Raw genomic sequence first — 17192 nt, 5'->3', positions numbered from 1 at the left:
TCTTTGGATGCCCTTGGCCCTCTTTTAACTTTTTATTTTTGCAACAGGGTCTCACTAACTTGCTAAATTGTCCCAGCTGGGCTCTTAACTTGTGATCCTTCTGCCTCAGCCTCGCACACTGCTGGGATAATGAGCACGAGTGACCTTTTGTTTTTAAGTGTGAAAATAATGACACAGACCGCAACTTCTCAAAAATAAAAAATAAAATTAATTTATTGAAAAAGAAAAGCTTAATGCACAACCCGACATGCCACCTATGAGCACTGGCACCACCCACATCTCTAACGCACCACGCTGGGAATATTAGTCTGTGAGGCACACAACATTCCCGGTGCTGTCCTGGATCAGGACCTGCCAATGGCAACTCTGCCCCTCACGGCCACACACCCATTGATGGTTTGTAACACAGCCACCTGATTTTACGGAGCACTGAAAGCAAACAGCTTTCCCAGCGTCATCTTGATTTAAACCAAAGAACACAGGTAAGGACAGGCCTTTCCCACCCTCGTTCCAAACTCCTGTCCTCCGACCACCTATTGTGAGAGCTGCTTACATCCACCGGCTGGGAGGGTGCAGTGGTACACAGGAAAGGGAAGAAACCTAACAGGCTGACGCCAGGGAAGGTCGCCTCCCACCCCACCCAAGCATCTGTCAGAAAGCACTGGCCACGATTTAAAGACAACCCGTATCACGGTACTTCTCCCCATGGACCCAGAGGTCCATAAATTGAATTCTAAGGCCCACTTGAAGCCGCCTTCCCCAGGGCCACGTCCTGCCCCTCCCGCTATCTCCTGCTAGAGGAAGCAGCACTGTCACCTACTGGCAGTGCTGACCCTGAGGCCTGCCTTAGCACCAACCAGCTATGGAGAAAGAGACAGAGAGACACAAACACCAAGCCCACATAGAGCCCCTGCTGGGCAGGGAGAGAGTGCTGGAAATGGACCCGAACTGAGATTTTGCACTTTGAAGAAAGATGAGGCGGACTGTGTAGTGTTAAAGGCAAATTACATTGTGAGAAGGGAGAAATGTGAGAAGAAAAAGTTGGGAGGTTTTTTGTGGTTAATGTTTAACTACTGATAACACAAACTCATGGCCACAGCTATTTGGCCTGAAGCTGTGCAGGGGAAGGGACAGCAGTGCGGTGGCAGTAATGTCACCTGTCAGTGGTGATGGTTCCTAGGCAGTGTGCCAGGTCACACCCTAGCAGGAAGTGGAAATGGATGGAGGAAGCCCGCTGGGAGCTGTGATCCGATGCCCTAAGGCAGCACTGGGAGGAGCTCTGGGGGAGCTCCCTGTGGGCTCACAGAACCTGGGCTGCACGGGGACACAGGACAGTAGGGTCAGACCAGAAGGTTAGGCCTCAGGACATCCAGCAGATGCAGGCCTGCATTCCAGAGACCTCAGGCTCTGTCACCTGGTGATGAGATTGCTACTTATCCTCACCAGGGGACCAGATCAGCGCACAGGGAAGGGACCCCTGAGGAGACACTGTGCTGATCCATCTCTACTAGGGCCTCTGAGCCACCCTCTCCACTGAAGCAGCCAGCAGCAGGACACAAGTCTGGCCCCTTCCACAGGAGGGACCTTTCACACCCAAAGCAACTCTCCAGGCAGCTACCACAAGACAGCTGCAGAGCCTGGGCTGGGGACAGGAGCTGACCATGTCTGAGCCCACTGTGGTCACTGCTAAACCTGAGACCTGTAAGGGCGGTGCCTTGCTAATCCCAACTGGGACCCTGGTCACCTAAGCACCTGTTAAGAGACCTCAAAAGCACACAAGATGGGTGCAGAAGATCACCCTCCCAGAGGAGCACAAGTACAGGATGGTGACAGCTTCCTAGCTTACCGCACTGCCAGGCAGGCTGGCGGTCACCATGGTGCGAGAGTCTCTTCTTCCCCACCCTCTACCTGGAAGGCAGCCCGGCCGGCTCTGGAACAAAGCACGAAGAGAAAGAAAAAGCTGGTTGCCAGGCGGAGCCACCGCCCTCGAAGCGCAGATGAAACAAACACAAAACCCTGGTGTATTCTTGCAAATCCTATCTCTGGGCAAGCAAAGGCCTGGGATGGGTGCAGGGGACTTGGGGGTTGCTCGGCTGTGCACAGGGACACACACTGTGCCGAGGAGAAGGTGAGTCCCCGGGGGCCCCCCCGAGGCAGTGAGCCTGAGAGAGAGGAGGCAGCAGCCCCGCGCCAGCTGGCATCTCCCTCCACCCTCTGAAGTCTGCTCCCTACCATGGGCAGCAGGCGGACCCAGAGGTGTCTGCTACAGGCAGAGCGGCACTGGGGAAGGTCACTTAGTGTTCTGCGGTTCCCTTCCAGCCCTCGCCCCGCTGATTGTAAACGACCAAGTACTGTGCGTAGTGTGGGATCGGCTGAATGTCAGCACCTGGGCACCCTCACCTCGGCTTCCCGCCCACAGCCACAAGCAGATGTCTGCCCAGCACCACAGCAAAGGACAGGTAGGGTGGCAGGTGCGGGGCCTTTGAGACCTGCACGTGCCTCCTGCGTCAAGGCTCGAGGCCTAGTCCAAGTTTACTGAGGAAGAAACGATTCCTAAAAACCCAGGCTGATTCAGAACCTGGAAACAAAAACCTAGTCTTAAATAAGGTAATATAAATATTTCCCATTTTGGCAGCACGTCATGTCTTGTCCAAGCTAACTAATGCAAGGCAGGGCACACAACAGTGACCCCAGAGGAGCTCAGAGGGGAGGTGGCCCAGGGGTCACGGACAGCGAGGGAGAGGGAAGATTAAAAACTCCAGTTTCGGGGACCAGTTCTCAACCGTGAGGTAGGTCCGGACGCCCCTGGAGGGTTGGGCAGGTGGGAGAACTCAACGACGTCCAGGGTCTGGGGAGCATGAGGACGAGGCCCCCACGCCCACCCAGGTCTGGCCCAGGGAAGGGGAAAACGTGAGGTGCTGAAGAGTTTACATAAAGTGAGCTGTGCGAGGGGGACAACTCGGGGCGGGGGTCCCACACAGGAGGCCACGCTACAGGAGGAGGCTCCTGGGGAACAGGGCACGAGGTCGGGTTGGAATGAAGTACGGATGCGTGGCGACGCCCCGCGTGCCGTGGACCTACCCTCCCTGCAGCCCGAGTTTCCCCGGAGCCCAGGTACCCGGTGAGAGACAGAATGGGACCCAGACAGCCGCTCCCCAGGGCGCTGGGGAGCCCCCCGTCAGAGGATGTACCCGGCGCGGGAGGCAAAGGCACCGGTGGAATTGCTGGAGACGGGGGCCGCGCTGGGCTGGATCAGCTCCGAGAGGGCCTCGTATGTCCCCACCACGAAGCCCACAAAGCCCAGCAAGCTGATGAGGACGTCCTTGGCGAGGGTGAGCGGGCTGAGGCCCTCAGATGCGTAGGTGGTGACCTCCAGGATCGGTGGGATGATGAGGGCCAGGGCACTGCTGCTCACGGAGCCCACCAGGGAGATGACCAGGTCCAGGCGCGGGATGAGCACGGCCAGGATACCTGAGGAGAGAGCACAGGGCCTGTCAGATCTGCCGAGGCTGGGAGGGAGCACCTCCTCCTCCGCCAGCTCCGCAGCTGTGCCTCCCATGGAACCGAAGTGCTGAGGACCCGGGGGCCCAGCCTGGCCCCCCCTCCCACTCCGCAGATGAGATGCAGAGTCACCAGTGTCACCCGGCTACCATGGCTTTCATCTGTCCAACAGAAAAGAACCAAATTCCATTCTGGGGTGACCTGGTCTCCACCAAACAAGTGAGGCTGTGGGCAGGAGACAGGGCAGAGCACTTCTCAGCAAGTGTTCATTCTCTGACAAGCAGCAAACATGGAGTAGGGAGAGGGGATGGGTGCTCTTAGCTCAGCCCTGAGGGAGGCTGAGGCAGGAGGATCTCAAGTTCAAGTCCCTGCCTAGGCAACTTAGTGAGACCTTGTCACAAAATTAAACATAAAAAGGCCTGGAGATGTAGCTCAGGGGAACAGCACATCTCGGTTAGATCCCCAGGACCACCAAAAATGTCACAAGTCAAACCAAGGGGAGAAATCTTCCGTCTTCTGGAAAAGACACCATGACCAGTCCGTTAGACAGAGCGCTTTCACACAGGCAGACCAACGGCCGAGGCCCTGAACGATGCCCCTCTCCCCGTGTCAGGGCAGGCAGAGGCTTCGCAGCTGGATTCTACCAAGTAGAGAGGGAAGACGGACTACATGCTGCACCAAGCTTCCAAACAACCTTGCCAGCCACTGGCAAGACCCATGGCATTATTTAAAGCAAAGAGGAGACTGCACAGGCCACACTCAGCCCGGTGCCCAGGGCCACCATGCACCCTTGCTCCAGGGTCACTGATCTTTCCAACAGCTAAGCAAAGACCCACGTGACAGGCTGAGTGGGGACCATGGCACTGGAATGAGGCTCCTGCACCCAGGCGCTGGTGGGTTCCGTTACCCACTTGCTCCAGTTTTCCTGTCGGCCTAAAGGGAGGACCAACTGCCCCTCCTCTCCGCAGCTGCCATGACTGACTCATGACGATCTGCAGGGCCCTGTGTACAGCGGGGACATAACGCATGTTAATGCCATCGCCCGAGTTCACCTGCTCGCTAGAGAAAACAGTGATTAGTGAATCACCAAATAAAGACTGATGGTCCTTGCTCCCCCACACTGGGCTGCAACCAGCCATTCTGAGTGTGGAGACAGCGACCCAGCGCCTCTCTTACACCTGTAACCCCTGATTCCTCCAAGAGAGCTGCATTCTACATAGGCGTTTGGTTCTAAGTCCATTTTGTAGCACAAAAATGTCATCAGGTCACTCTGAGGAAGGTCCCCGCCCCCACCCGGCTGCTGCCGGAACACCTCGGTCCCAGGAGGCCGATTTCACCGCTGCTGTCTGCATCAGTCACTGGATCTCTGGCTGAGCACCAGGTGAAAGGCTCAGATGGCATTTGGAAACCAAATGGCACAAGAAATACTTCACCTTCATTCAGATGGCAATCGCACTCTCTGAGAGCACTGCCAGGGAAGGTCAGACTAGGGCCTCCCGTCTCATGCCTGCTCTGCAGCTCTGCTGCCCAAGATAGTAGCTACTGGCCACAGCTGGCTCTTTATGTTACGTTTTTTACTATCAGTATTGAACTCACAACCTCAGGCTTGCCCAGCAGACAGGCGCTGTGCACCAGTGAGCCATTTCCCAGCCCAAGCTGTTAAACTCTAAATGAACTAGAATCAGATCGACTCCTGGCTCACACCAACCACATCTCCAAGTCTCAACAGCCTCGAGTGCCCAGGGGTTCCTGTCTTGTACAATGCAGACGTGAAACATTTCCATCACTGCAAATCACTGGCACTGCGCAGCCGACGGCCCTGCTAAGCACCTACTCGGCAGGGCAGTGGAGCTCAGGTCCCCTTGTCCGTGCTCACTCCTGTCCCTGGGGAAACACAGGCCCAGGAAAGTCAACAGCTGAGGGACACAGCCAGGACTAAACCCAGGACCCCAAGTCCCTGGGACAGAGCCCTCAGGGACCCCAGGAGCTGGAAAGCACAGGATTCCTGCAGCAGGAGGGGAGCAGGGGCCTGGGGGTGGGCAGCAGGTTCCTGTCCGGGAAGAAGCGGGGAGAGGATACTTGGTAGCTTCCCAGAGATGCAGCACAAGTGTCTGTGATGACATAGCACCGAGCCGCCCAGACCTGCCCCAGCACTGCCCAAGGGGACTGACAAGGGTTTCACAGCCTGATTGCAAAGGGGGCGCAGGGACGTGGTGCCACAGATCCCGCTCTGCACCCTGGGACAGCCTTCATCTCTCCCTTCTTCCATCAGCCTAACACCAGTTCCTGTGAGCATCTGCACTGATTTAAGCCTTTGGAAACCAGTCAAAAAGCGCAGACTTTTAACTTGCCCTGAAAGGTTTGAAAAAAAAAAAGAAGAAGAAGAAGAAGAAGAAGAAAAAAGAAAGAAGAAGCAGAAGCAGAAAAGAAAGCAGGTGGCACCGGGACTCGGGACCCCAGCAACCCCCTGAAGTCGCAGCCAACTCAAGCTGAAGAGACTGCATGGTCCAGGTGGGGTCACATGGAACACGTTCGGGGTATTTCCCTCAGCTCAGGGGCAGCTGGGAAGCAGCAAGCACTGCCCAAGAGTGGCAGGCGAAGTGCTGGCTTCCTTTCCGCGGCTGTGCCGACCAGCCAGCTCCAGCTCACTCGGCTTTTTGCCCACAAAGGGAGTGCAGGCGATTACTCAGGGGCCAGCTGCATGGGCATCTGCAGGGACACCAGCCCACGGAGAGAAGGGAGGCCTTCAGTCCCAGAGGACAGAGCCCTGCAGGACTCAGTCGGACGGCCTGCCCCTGCCAGCCTGGAGGACCTGTCACCTTACCCTCTCATGCTAAGCTGGAAGGACAGAGACACAATTGGCAACAGCAGGCGAGTGTAGCCAGAGATGGCCCTGCCCTGTGCCAGACAAGAGGTCACTGGAAACAGAAATAGAAGCCTGCGGGGTCACAATCTTTTCTCACGTCAGACAGAGATCCTCCACGTCGTGGTATTTTACAGGCAATCTAAAACTTGTTCTTGTTCTTACTACAGAGGCGACGAGAGGGAAGCATTCCTACTGTCCCTAACAGAGATTTATAAAGGGCCAAACACATCTTCTCCCATGGCTGCGAAAGGAAAGACTCTTCCTGTCCTGGCTGGACAGATGGCAGGATGGGACCCTAAGCCAGGCCTGACAGCGGAGAGGAGAACGGGGAGAAAGCATGAAGCATGGGCCCCCTGCTACGATGACTGGGGAAGGGGAAGGGCATGGTGCCCCAACCAAACTGGCCTCACAGCCCCGGGGTGCCACGGCAGGCATATGCATCTCGCCACCATGCAAAATGCTTCCCACTGGCCTCGGGAAGACGGAAGTGCATTCCCTCCCGCAGCAGCAGGAGGGGGCTGAGGGCATCTTTGCCGGCCACATGCTGAGTCACGAGGCTTTCATGTGTTATGAAACATCTTCCCTTTGGGTCCAGACACACTGAGGATTCGCCATCAGGAGACAAACGGTCATGTTCAGAAAGGGAAATGACCGCCGTGCCGGAGTCTGTGGTTTCGGACCCGGCCTCGGAACGAGCTGACTTCTCATGCACAGGAGGAGAGCAAAGCCCTCAAAAGAAGAAGCACACGTGTGCAGGAACCTCGGGCTCTCACCGCCCTGCTCTATGTGGGGGAGCGCTGGCTACTCTTCCACTTCGATCAAGGCCGGTAGAGCCCACACCATTACTTTCTAATGTCTATCGCCTTTGGAATTAGTAACAGTCTTGAATAGGTATGTAATTCACTTGGTAGGGTTGCAGACAGGAAAAAGCCAGAGAAACAACCTGGCTGTCCATTAAGGAGGAGGTAACTATTGTCCACCAATACAATGGAATGTTACGCAGTCATGCAAATATTAAAGAATATGCACATATTCGTGCTAATAAATAAAATGAGATCAAAGTTACACATAGCACATGACTGCAAATACTTTTACAATGTGCCAGTGAGGGTTAAGACAAAAATAAAACGCAAAATAAAAATGACTCTGTTAGGTCAGTGGGGCACTGAGAACTGCTTGGGCCCCAAATGTCTTTACATTAGCTTTCCTTTCTTTCTTTATTTTTGTCTTTTTCTTTTTTATCAGTACCAGGGATTGAATTCATGACCCGCACACTTGCAAGGCAGGCACTTATGCCACTGAGCTAAATCCCCAGCCCTTTTTCTTTTTTTTTTTTCTTTTTTTAATCGGTACCAGGGGCTTTCCTTTCTTACAGCAATACTTTATGGAGAAATTTAAAACCAAGCCCCAGAACTTGGACACCGGGGCAACCTCAGCGATCACAGTACTTCCTGTTTCACAGTGAGGGATCTGAGGCCCCTGCAGGTCCCAGGGAAGCATCCCAGAGTCGTGCAGGTGGTTAATGAGGCTCCTTCTGACCACTGCAGCTGGGAGGCCATCACTGGGTGAGAAGCCTGTCGGTGTGGAGAGTCCTGCTCTCACTGACTCTGCTCAGAATGCTCTGAGGCTGTGCATTCCGGTCTGCACAGGCCTCAAAGCAGACAGGGCTTTACGTTACATTTTCTATGATGGGCTCCTGATCTCAAACCTATGTGATGCAGAAGGTTTCACACGGCAAATGCCACCAAGAATTGAGGACCAATGAAGGACAGGTCAGTGCCACATGGCATCCAGTGGGAAGTATTTATATGACACCTCCTGACTCCCCCGGGGAGGCTGGCGTCTCCTGGGGTCTCTTCCTACACAAGTTCCACTCATTAGGCAACCCGCTACATCCGCATTGGCACACCTGTGAGCCGAAAGAAAGCCGTCCCGTTTGCTTGCACAATGAGCACCATCCTCTGAATGTTTTCCCCTCCTTTGTTCTCCAACCGACCAAACTTGAGCAACAGAAAGTCGGCATCGGCTACAGTAATCTCCGAGGGCTGAAGAGACTAGTGAGGGCGCTGAGCTGGAAGAAGAGGGCTGGGGGACTGAGGCTGGACCCAAGCCCTCCTGTTCCCCTTGGAGACAGAAAAGGCTGGGGAAAAGACAAATGGCAGAAACAGCAATCACTCAAGCTGCCATTGGGATGCGTGAGCGTAACTGAACATAATCATTGTATCAAAGATTTGTCACAGACCTTGTGCCAAAAGACCTGGAACAACAGGGAAGCAAGGACAAAATGAACTCACACCCATACATTTCAGCTGACACTGCCTGAAAGGCCCCGCCTGACTGCCACAATCCTTTCAAAGTCTCCAGGGAAGGCAGCAGGGGCCAGGGAGCTCTCAGAGATGAAGGGCTGCCTTCTTTAATGCAGTCATAGCAGATCACAGGAAGGAAAGACAGCCGCCTGGGCTTGAAGATCAAAAGCAGCCTTGCCTCGTGCGCATCACTCTGCAGAGGGGAGGCGAGACTGCAGGGAATGCCAGCCCCATGAAGGAAAAGCCTAGGAGGTGTTTAAAGACAGCCAGAGGTCTGCTGCAGCAGGGACCTCGGCCTCCTGCGGGGCATGACATAAGCAAATGCATGCATCAGAAGGCTGAGCCAGGCGGGCAAAGGGAACAGAGCAGGGAGGAGAGTCCGGCCCGGCACCCACATCCCAGCACCACTCCTCAGGCAGGGGAAGGTGAAGCTCGGTCAATCGAAGCATGCTGGCTAGACAGACCTACTTTTCCCATAGGAACCACTTTGAAGAACAGTACATTCTTTGAACTACCAACACCTTTCAATTCTAGAATCGCGACACAAGCTGCTGTCCACATGGACACTGTCCCCTCGGGCCCTGAAGCTGTGGCACACAAGCGAACATACACACGTCTGAACCAAAGCACCAGCAGCAGCTGGCACAGGCGAAGTCTACAGTGCAGACACCCTCTCTTACTAACACAGTCCTGCAGAAGCAACATGCCGTGTTCCTTTCTTTTGCCAGTCGCTATGAGCGTGACTTAGCTGCCTTGTGGGCCAAATAAGAGCCCCAGGGAGGAGTCCTGAGCTATGCCCACACCATCCCCATCCCCACCTTTGCCCACCCTACAAGAGACCCTGAGGAAATTGCACACTGAACTGTGGAGGTCCCAGGAGCCTTCACCTCCTTAGTTCCGGTGAGTTCTTCCCACACACAGACCCAGGACACCATGGTTCCCCCAACTATGCTAGAAGCAAACTAAGAACGGAACTGTACAAATTAAGAACGGAACGGCCCAAACAGGTTCTCCAGGGGACAGTGTTGGTACCCTGCTCAGGGTAAGAGGGACAGGCAGCCCCTTCCTGCCTTTCACCTGCTGACAACCAATACAGTCATTTCTGATTTCCCGGACTGGGAGCAAATGATAGAGGGCATTTGTATCAGCCTTCACTAAAATACTCATCTCAGGTTCAAACAGAAATCGTAAAGACCGATCTTTATCCCAAAGGGACTGGGACTGAGTGAGGAAATTCCCAGGGGAGTCTCAACATACCAAGCAAGAGGTTCTTGCCCCAAAAGAATAAAACCTACAGTAAGAATGCCCAAAATGATACATACATACATCGAGCACTTCATGTGGAAAACAACTGTGAACCTCCTGGAGTATTTAAATTACGTATTATGGACCCTTTTTTCAGGGATTTCCTCATCCAAGAAATCATAGAAGCAACAAGAACAAATTGCTATTTTTTTTTTAAACTAATTTCTATCAGTTTTCAACAAAGAGTAAATAAGGTGACATTCTTTTTAACTCACAGCCCTGGGCATGTGGTTGGGGAAAAGGGAATAAGACACAAAAGATAAATGAAACGTCTAGGTGAAGGAACATTTCCTAGAAAACATTTCTGTCTCCTCCCCGCGCCCTGAGAGCCCTCGCTTCACCACCTGCACAGGCCTCGTGGGAAGGGAGCGTGTGTGGGTTCCGCCCCCCTGCACGGGCGGCTCCCCTCCCCTATGAAGGGGTTCACCTACCCACCCACCCGCCCTCCCGAGACCCCTGGGCACTGGGCAGCCTTTGAGGGAAGCGAGACACGGCACTCACAGGTCAGACACACCATCAAGGTGCGCACCACCAGCTCCACCAGCAGCCTGCAGTTCTCCGGCGACCGGGACACGAAGAAGGGGACGATGATCTCAGCCGGGACGTAGAACTGCAGCCCATAGGTGAAGAAGATCCCAATGGAGTAGAGCAGCTTCACTGACTGGTACAGCCTGCAGAGAGGGCGGAGCTTCCAGCAGCCAGCTACGGCCCAGACCCCGGGTGGAGGGTAGGGAGAACGGCCCTCACAGGCAGTCCTGGACCCTGCAACTCCTGCTGGGAATTTCTCTCCCAGGGGCACTTGCACATGTGCACAAAAACACGGGTTCAAAGTATTGCACTTGCAGTAGTATTGAAGGAGGAGGGATTAAAAACACGATACAAAGTGGGGCATCGGCTAAATAAATCATGGTGTCCCGATGTGGCTCTTAAAAACTGCAGTGCAAGGCTGGGCACTCTGGAGGCTGAGACAGGATGAACTTTCTAAGTTCAAGACCAGCTTGGGCTACAAAATGAGCTCAAGGCCAGCCTGAACTGCACAGCAAGACCCTGTCTCAAAGACAAAAATAAAGTATGACACAAAACCCAGGCACTGACACAGAGCTGTCTGTACATTGTGCTACCGTGTGAACATAGCATGTAGCAGTCGTGTCTCCTGGGTGCTACGATTCGTCTCAGCACAGGAGAGGGATGCGCCCTCTGCGTGCACGCAGGACCCGCACACAGGAGCTCCACAGCTCAGCAGGAACCATAAGGCGGCAGAAGTATGGCTGCCTCTGCTGGGGGCAGCGAAACCCAAATATTCCCTGCATACCTGCTGAACTCCTGGGAGTCTGTCCTAATCCCCAGGGCAGATAAACTTTCAAAGTCAAAATGAAAAATACAATTAAATGTAACACACCTATTTCTATTCTTCCTGTCTGATTAGGGGCTCCCTAGAATGAGATGGCAGCCAGGCAGGACCCCCAGGTAGGAGCGGATCTTCCCACTGCACTGTAGCCCTGTCCTACCACAGCCTCATGGGCCGGCAGGGTCACCTCATCTCGGAGTGGCCCGCCTCGGCACAGGTGCTGACGAGGCATCCCGGGCTACGCACTGAGGACTACAAACGTTCTCAGCCTTCTCCTTCCTCAACCGAAGACTGACCAGCATGCACGGGCAGACCAGCCAGGCTGCCCTGAAACCTTATTTTGATTTCTTTGGACGCTGACAAGCTTCTCACTCTCCCTAAACAGCCACTCTCTATGGTGAGACTTTAATCTTCAGAGAGAATTGCAGCCAACACCCTCTCTGTGTCACCTCTCCTTGTTTTATTTTTACAGTGCTGGGCAATGATATTTCACCAGCTCTATCTGTCTTTCTGTCTGTCTTGTATGAGAACCAGGAATTTCACACTGAGCTATATTCCTGGCCCGTTTGGGTTTTTTGTTTTCTTAAATTTTGAGATGGAGTCTGAGACTGGTAAATAAACCTGCCATCCTCTTGCCTTAGCTTCCCAAGTAGCTGGGATCAGTCATGCGCCACCAGACCCAGCTGACATCTGCCTTTCCAGAAGGCCTTTCGCTATGCCTCAGCGCTGCCCCACAGGACATCATCACCACTTAGAGACCAAGGACTTCCGGTGCGCCCCGCCCACAGTGTGGGCCACCTGTTCGTCTGCCTGTGACCGCTGAGGAAGGGATGCTTCAGAAGTTACCAGCCTTGCCCTCCTCTCTCACCAGCGATCTGGAACAGCTTAAGGTAAGCGGGGAGGACTTTGCCCGCCTGGGCTCAGGATTTCCCAGGAGAAACGTGCTATCAGCCCAGGGGTCTGGCGTGAGTCCCCAGGGGGCCCGTCCAGGAGCAGGGCAGCCAAGGCCAGCACGAGAAGGGAGCGGGCTGGCTGAAGAGCAAGGGTCCGCCACCTCCGGCCCCCACACTGTTTAAGACAGCCTTGCTCCGCGCTTCCAGCCCTCCCACATACCAGCAGTTGGGCAGGTTGAGGGTGATGCTGCCTTGGATACTGGCTCCGAACTGCAAGTAGCCCAGGGACCCCAGGCTGATGTAGAGGGCGGTGACAATGGCCATGCCCAGGTACAGGATAAGCGGGAATTTCTGTGGATCCTTCATTTTGTTTTCAAGAGGCAGAACCTTGGGGAGAGAGAGAAGAGAGGAGAGAAAACACAGGGAAAGGAAAATTAACAGCCTACGAAGTATTGTCAAGGGGTTAAAAAGAGTCACTTCTTTAGCCCCAGAATCCTCCAAAAGGTCACCTTCCTTTCCTAGACTGGCTAACAAACAAGACTGAGTTACTGCATCAGAAATGACACTCTCAGGACCAGAAGGGACCCAGCACTCGGCTGGCACACCAGGAAGCCCTGAGAGGTCAGGAGGGGCTGGCCAAGAGCCCAGGGCCCCTGGCCTGGGCCAGCCCTGCCTTCCTGTCACTAGGGGGACAGTACATGTGACAACCCACCAGCCGGCTCCTCACTGCAGGCCTCCAGCCAAACCTGAGCCAGCAGCTCCCACTCACCCAGCTCAAAATTCGAAACACAGGCCAGCAGAGATGGCCACGCTTGTCCCCCCGAAACCACCCCCAACCCCCATGGGGTGGCCTCCTGTGGTGACGAGTTCAACCTCCAAGTCAGAAACTGAGGTGGTGGTCACAGCATGACTTAACCGAGGGCCAGAGGACACTCAGGTGCTACCCTGAGCCTGGTTCCCAGATGCCTCTGCCTCTTGGTCACACCGGGGGCATCTTCAATTCTGGCTAAAGCAATGGCCCCTGTGAAAGCACATGCCCGGCTACGGCACAGTGACAGTCAACTCGGCCTGCTGGCTCTGTGCTGTCCTGCGGTGCCCGTGGCTGGGAGGAGTAGTGGTCTACACCTCACCCCACACCATGCACGGCACTGCCACCGAAGGATGGCAGGCTCTGCAGTTCCTCACGTCTGCAGTGTCTGCCTCTTCCTCGGCTGCAGGATCTCAAGCCTCAGCTGAGCCTCACGCAAGCACAAACAGCTTCTCAGCTCTGGGGTAGCGTCTTTCCCACCAGAACTGCCACAGACAGGCAGGGGCACATCTCCTGCCACAGCAGGCCCAGGACAGCAGGCCGGCTGACGGTGTTCCACCCAGACTTCACCCTAGGAAAGGACTCAGAACAGCAGGGCTGTCTGTCCTCCCAGTGGAAAAGACAGGCAGGGCTGGAGGCATCAGGAATGTTTACGGAACGATGCTGCACCCAAGCTTGGCTGAGGAAATGAAGCCAGGAACAGCGGCTACAGGGGAAAACTGATACCAGCGTGAGCAGCACCGCTCACAAAGGGTCCCGGGCACCTCCCCGCCCGTCTCCACCCCTTCGCTCCAGTCCTGGCTTCCTGGGCCCACGCAGCCTCTGACCCAGGAGCAGAAACCCAGGGTGAGTCAGGTGAGGCAGTCCTCACAGGCTACGAGGGGTGCCCGGAATGCCCAAGGGGAAAGGTAAACCTCAGGAGGACCAGGGATTGGGACGCCATCTCCTGCAGAGCCTCCCCTAAACAATCACAGCCTTAACACCTCCCGCAGACGATGCTCACCTGATTTCTCGGCAATGTGACTAAAAGAAATTTGTCTTGGTTTTAGGGGTTTTGTTTTATTGTTGCTATTGTTTTGGTTTTTTTGAGGCAGGGTCTCACTATGCAGCTGAGGCTGGCCTGGAACTCATGGCAACCCTCCTGCCTCGGCCTCCTGAGTGCTAGGACCACACCCAGCAGATTTTTTTTTTTTTTTTTGAGTAAAATAAAGTATTAGTGAAATCAGATGAGGAGAGAAAGAAATGCCGGGAAAGGAGAAGAGTTATCTCATTCTCAGAACCGCTAGCCAGCAGAGAACTTTCTATCAAAGCGATCTGAGCCACTATGAAAAATACAAGTGAAAATCAAAATAACTGAAGCTGAGCGGAGGCCCCCTGGAGGCAAAGAATTTGGAAGTCGCAGCAGTGAGGGCGAGAAGCCAGGCCAGGAGTGAAATACTATTTACACAGAGAAAGCACAGCACACCCATGTTCCGGGTAGAGGCATCCACTCACTGGTTCATGATTCAGTAACAAACTCAGTGACACTATTAATAAATCAAACCCCGTGGGACACTGCCACGGTCGGGGTGGACAAAGCACTTTCCCTCCCCTAACCCGACAGCCACCAGCCATCAGGCTCACGTCCCAGGAGCGCAGCGCGGCCCGGCTCTTACCACTCCGATGCCTTCGAAGGCGAAAATGGCCGTGCCGAAGAACAGCGGGTAGGTCTTCCAGGGCGCCACCAAGGGGAGGTTGCTGGGGTTCGGGATCCCCTGGAAGAGATGAACAGGACAAGTGAAGGGCTACTGAAAGAGGCCAGACCTTCCCCTAACTCCAAGCTTCCAGCGAGGGAGAGGCCCCGACAGCTGACAAGAGACTGTTACCATTGGATGCAAACAAAAATACCTAAAGATGGTGAAAGTTGCCTAAAAATGACAAACTGAAAAAAACCTCCATTTTAAATATTCCCAAACAAAAGCTAAGAAAATAACCATACACTGAGTGCATCACAGAACAGTATATAGTGTTTTAAAAGGGTACAGTGGTAACTAGGTAGAAAGTGGGAAACTGCTTAGGAAATCACATTGAACAAATACCGCTAAATTTACATCATCATCCAGCTCTGGCACACAAACGCCCCGTGTAAATAAAGCTGGAAGGAGAGCAGGTAAAATTTAAGATCAGCTCTGCTCCTTTTTCACCCTCTCTGTCTTCCTTCCTCTCTTTCTCTTTCTGTTTTGTAGTCCAAGGAGTTGAACCACAGCCTCACACATTAGACATGCTCTCCACTGAACTACAACCCCAGTCTTTTTTATTTTTATTTTTATTTTTTGGAGACACAGTCTAAGTCACCCAAGCTAGGCTCAAAGTACGTCCTCCTGCCTCAGCCTCCCAAGCAGCTGCGACCACAGGTGTGCACCACCATGCCAGGCTTTGTGTTTCTTATTTTTTTCTTGGCAATGAGATTTCACATTTGGAAAATATATATATTTTTTTCAGTCTGCCAATTTTTTTTTATTTAAGGAGAAAAAGAAAAAAACAGAGAAAGGGTACAAGTAATGCAAAATTTAAAATATAAATAGTAAGAAATCACTAGTTAATAGATTACATATTCTCATCTTAGAAATAGTTGTTCAAGTTACAAAATTAAAGCATATAAAGTGGACTTTCAAACAGTGAGAGTGCAAACAGTTTTGTTCAATGATCCAACAAAACTCAGTAATATGGTTATCCATCTTATACACTCAAACATATATGCAGTTATAACCTTTAGGGCACCTTCTTTTCTTTTCTTTTGTACAATGACAATTACACATTTTGGGTTTTATTACTTCTACAGTTCTTATTACTGCACATTTGGAAAATATTGAGAAGCACATGAAAAGTGTGTTGGGAAACACTGGGGGAAACACAGCAAAAAGAACATTAAAATATAAACAAATAAAAAGGCAACTGGTAGCTGGGCATGGTGGTGCATTCCTGCAAGGCTGGCACTCTGGGAGCCTGAGGCAGGACGATTGCAACTTCAAGCCTGTGCAGGTAACTTAAGTGAGATCCTGTCCCAAAATAAAAAGGGCTGGGGCACAGCTCAGGGCATTGGCCCTGGGTTCAGTCCTTAGAAAAAAGGGGGAATGAGAGCAACTGTTAGTGCAGGCACAAAGGAGGGCTGAAGGGCTGCAGCAGAAGGAGCCACAGGCCCGCGACACTGCTTGGTTCACACTGAACGGTGGTTACTGACAACAGACGTGCAAAGGACCAGTGGGTAGGAGTGGTTCAGGAGCTGCAGTCCTACTAGAAAATGGCTTTTAAACCGGTGCACACATTCTGTGGAGAGTAAAGGAAAAACTGACTTTAAAACTGCTTTTCCCAGTGCACTGTGTGCACCTGTCCCCTCCAAAGCCCAGGCTGGACCCTGAGTGACACTGTGATCACACCGCACCCTTTGAGAGGTCTTTGAAGGCACGAATGCCTCCTTTCTCATTCTCATCAGGGAATAAATAAGTCCTCACTCTCAGGGACCTAGGTCAGCTACTGTGAGGGCACTAGAAAGTGCGCTGTGCCCTGTCTGGTCTCCTGCACACACAATGGCATGCCCTTCCACTTTGCCACCATGCCAGGAGCAGCCGAGGGCCTCACCACTATCCAGGCTTTTCACATTCCAGAACCATGAGTTAAACAAACTCCCTTTCTTCATAAACTGTCCAGTTGTGGTTACTCTGTTGCAATAACAGGAAACAGACCAAGACATCATGTTTTAAAACTGATTTTTTTTGTGTGTCTTTTTGAGACAGGGTCTCACTATGTAATTCAAGCAGGTCTTGAGCTCACTTTGTAGCCCAGGCTGGTCTCAAACCTGTAACAATACTCCCGCCTCGGCCTCCCAAGTGCTGGAATTACAGGGGTGCACCACCACGCCTGGCTTAAAACTGACTGAACTATTGTATTAGTCACTGAGATAAAATACCTGAAACAAACAACAAATAAGGGAAAAAGCCTTATTTCACCTCAGTTTCAGTGATTTCCGTCCACAGCTGTTTGCTTCTGTTGTTTTGGGCCTGGTGTGAGGCAGCAAACCATGGTGAGAGCACACGTGGGAGCAAAGCTGCTCACCTCATGGCAGCCAGGAAGCAAAGAGGGAGGAGGAGGAGCTGGGGTCCCAGCAGCTCTTCAACATTACTTCCCC

General features: G+C 53.1%; 1 protein-coding gene across 4 annotated transcripts in view; it reads right to left on the bottom strand.

Moving 5' to 3' along the window:
* Positions 1–185: 185 nt before the first annotated feature.
* The window catches only part of LOC100714734 (proton-coupled amino acid transporter 1), a 41103-nt gene continuing 24096 nt past the window's right edge, over positions 186–17192 (bottom strand). For all 4 annotated transcript variants that reach the window (XM_003464516.5, XM_005001268.4, XM_063230671.1 and 1 more), the window contains 4 exons: positions 14683–14781; positions 12440–12606; positions 10480–10649; positions 186–3471 (listed from right to left, as the gene is read on the bottom strand). In XM_003464516.5, coding sequence (XP_003464564.1) covers positions 3179–3471; positions 10480–10649; positions 12440–12606; positions 14683–14781 — 729 coding nt within the window. In that variant the 3' untranslated portion in view covers positions 186–3178. The remainder of the gene's footprint in view (positions 3472–10479; positions 10650–12439; positions 12607–14682; positions 14782–17192) is intronic.

This window comes from Cavia porcellus, unplaced genomic scaffold (assembly GCF_034190915.1).
Source record: "Cavia porcellus strain 051 isolate PalLab524CR breed Dunkin Hartley unplaced genomic scaffold, mCavPor4.1 scaffold_19, whole genome shotgun sequence".
Taxonomy (NCBI): domain Eukaryota; kingdom Metazoa; phylum Chordata; class Mammalia; order Rodentia; family Caviidae; genus Cavia; species Cavia porcellus.
This window is presented reverse-complemented; position numbering and strand designations above follow the sequence as displayed.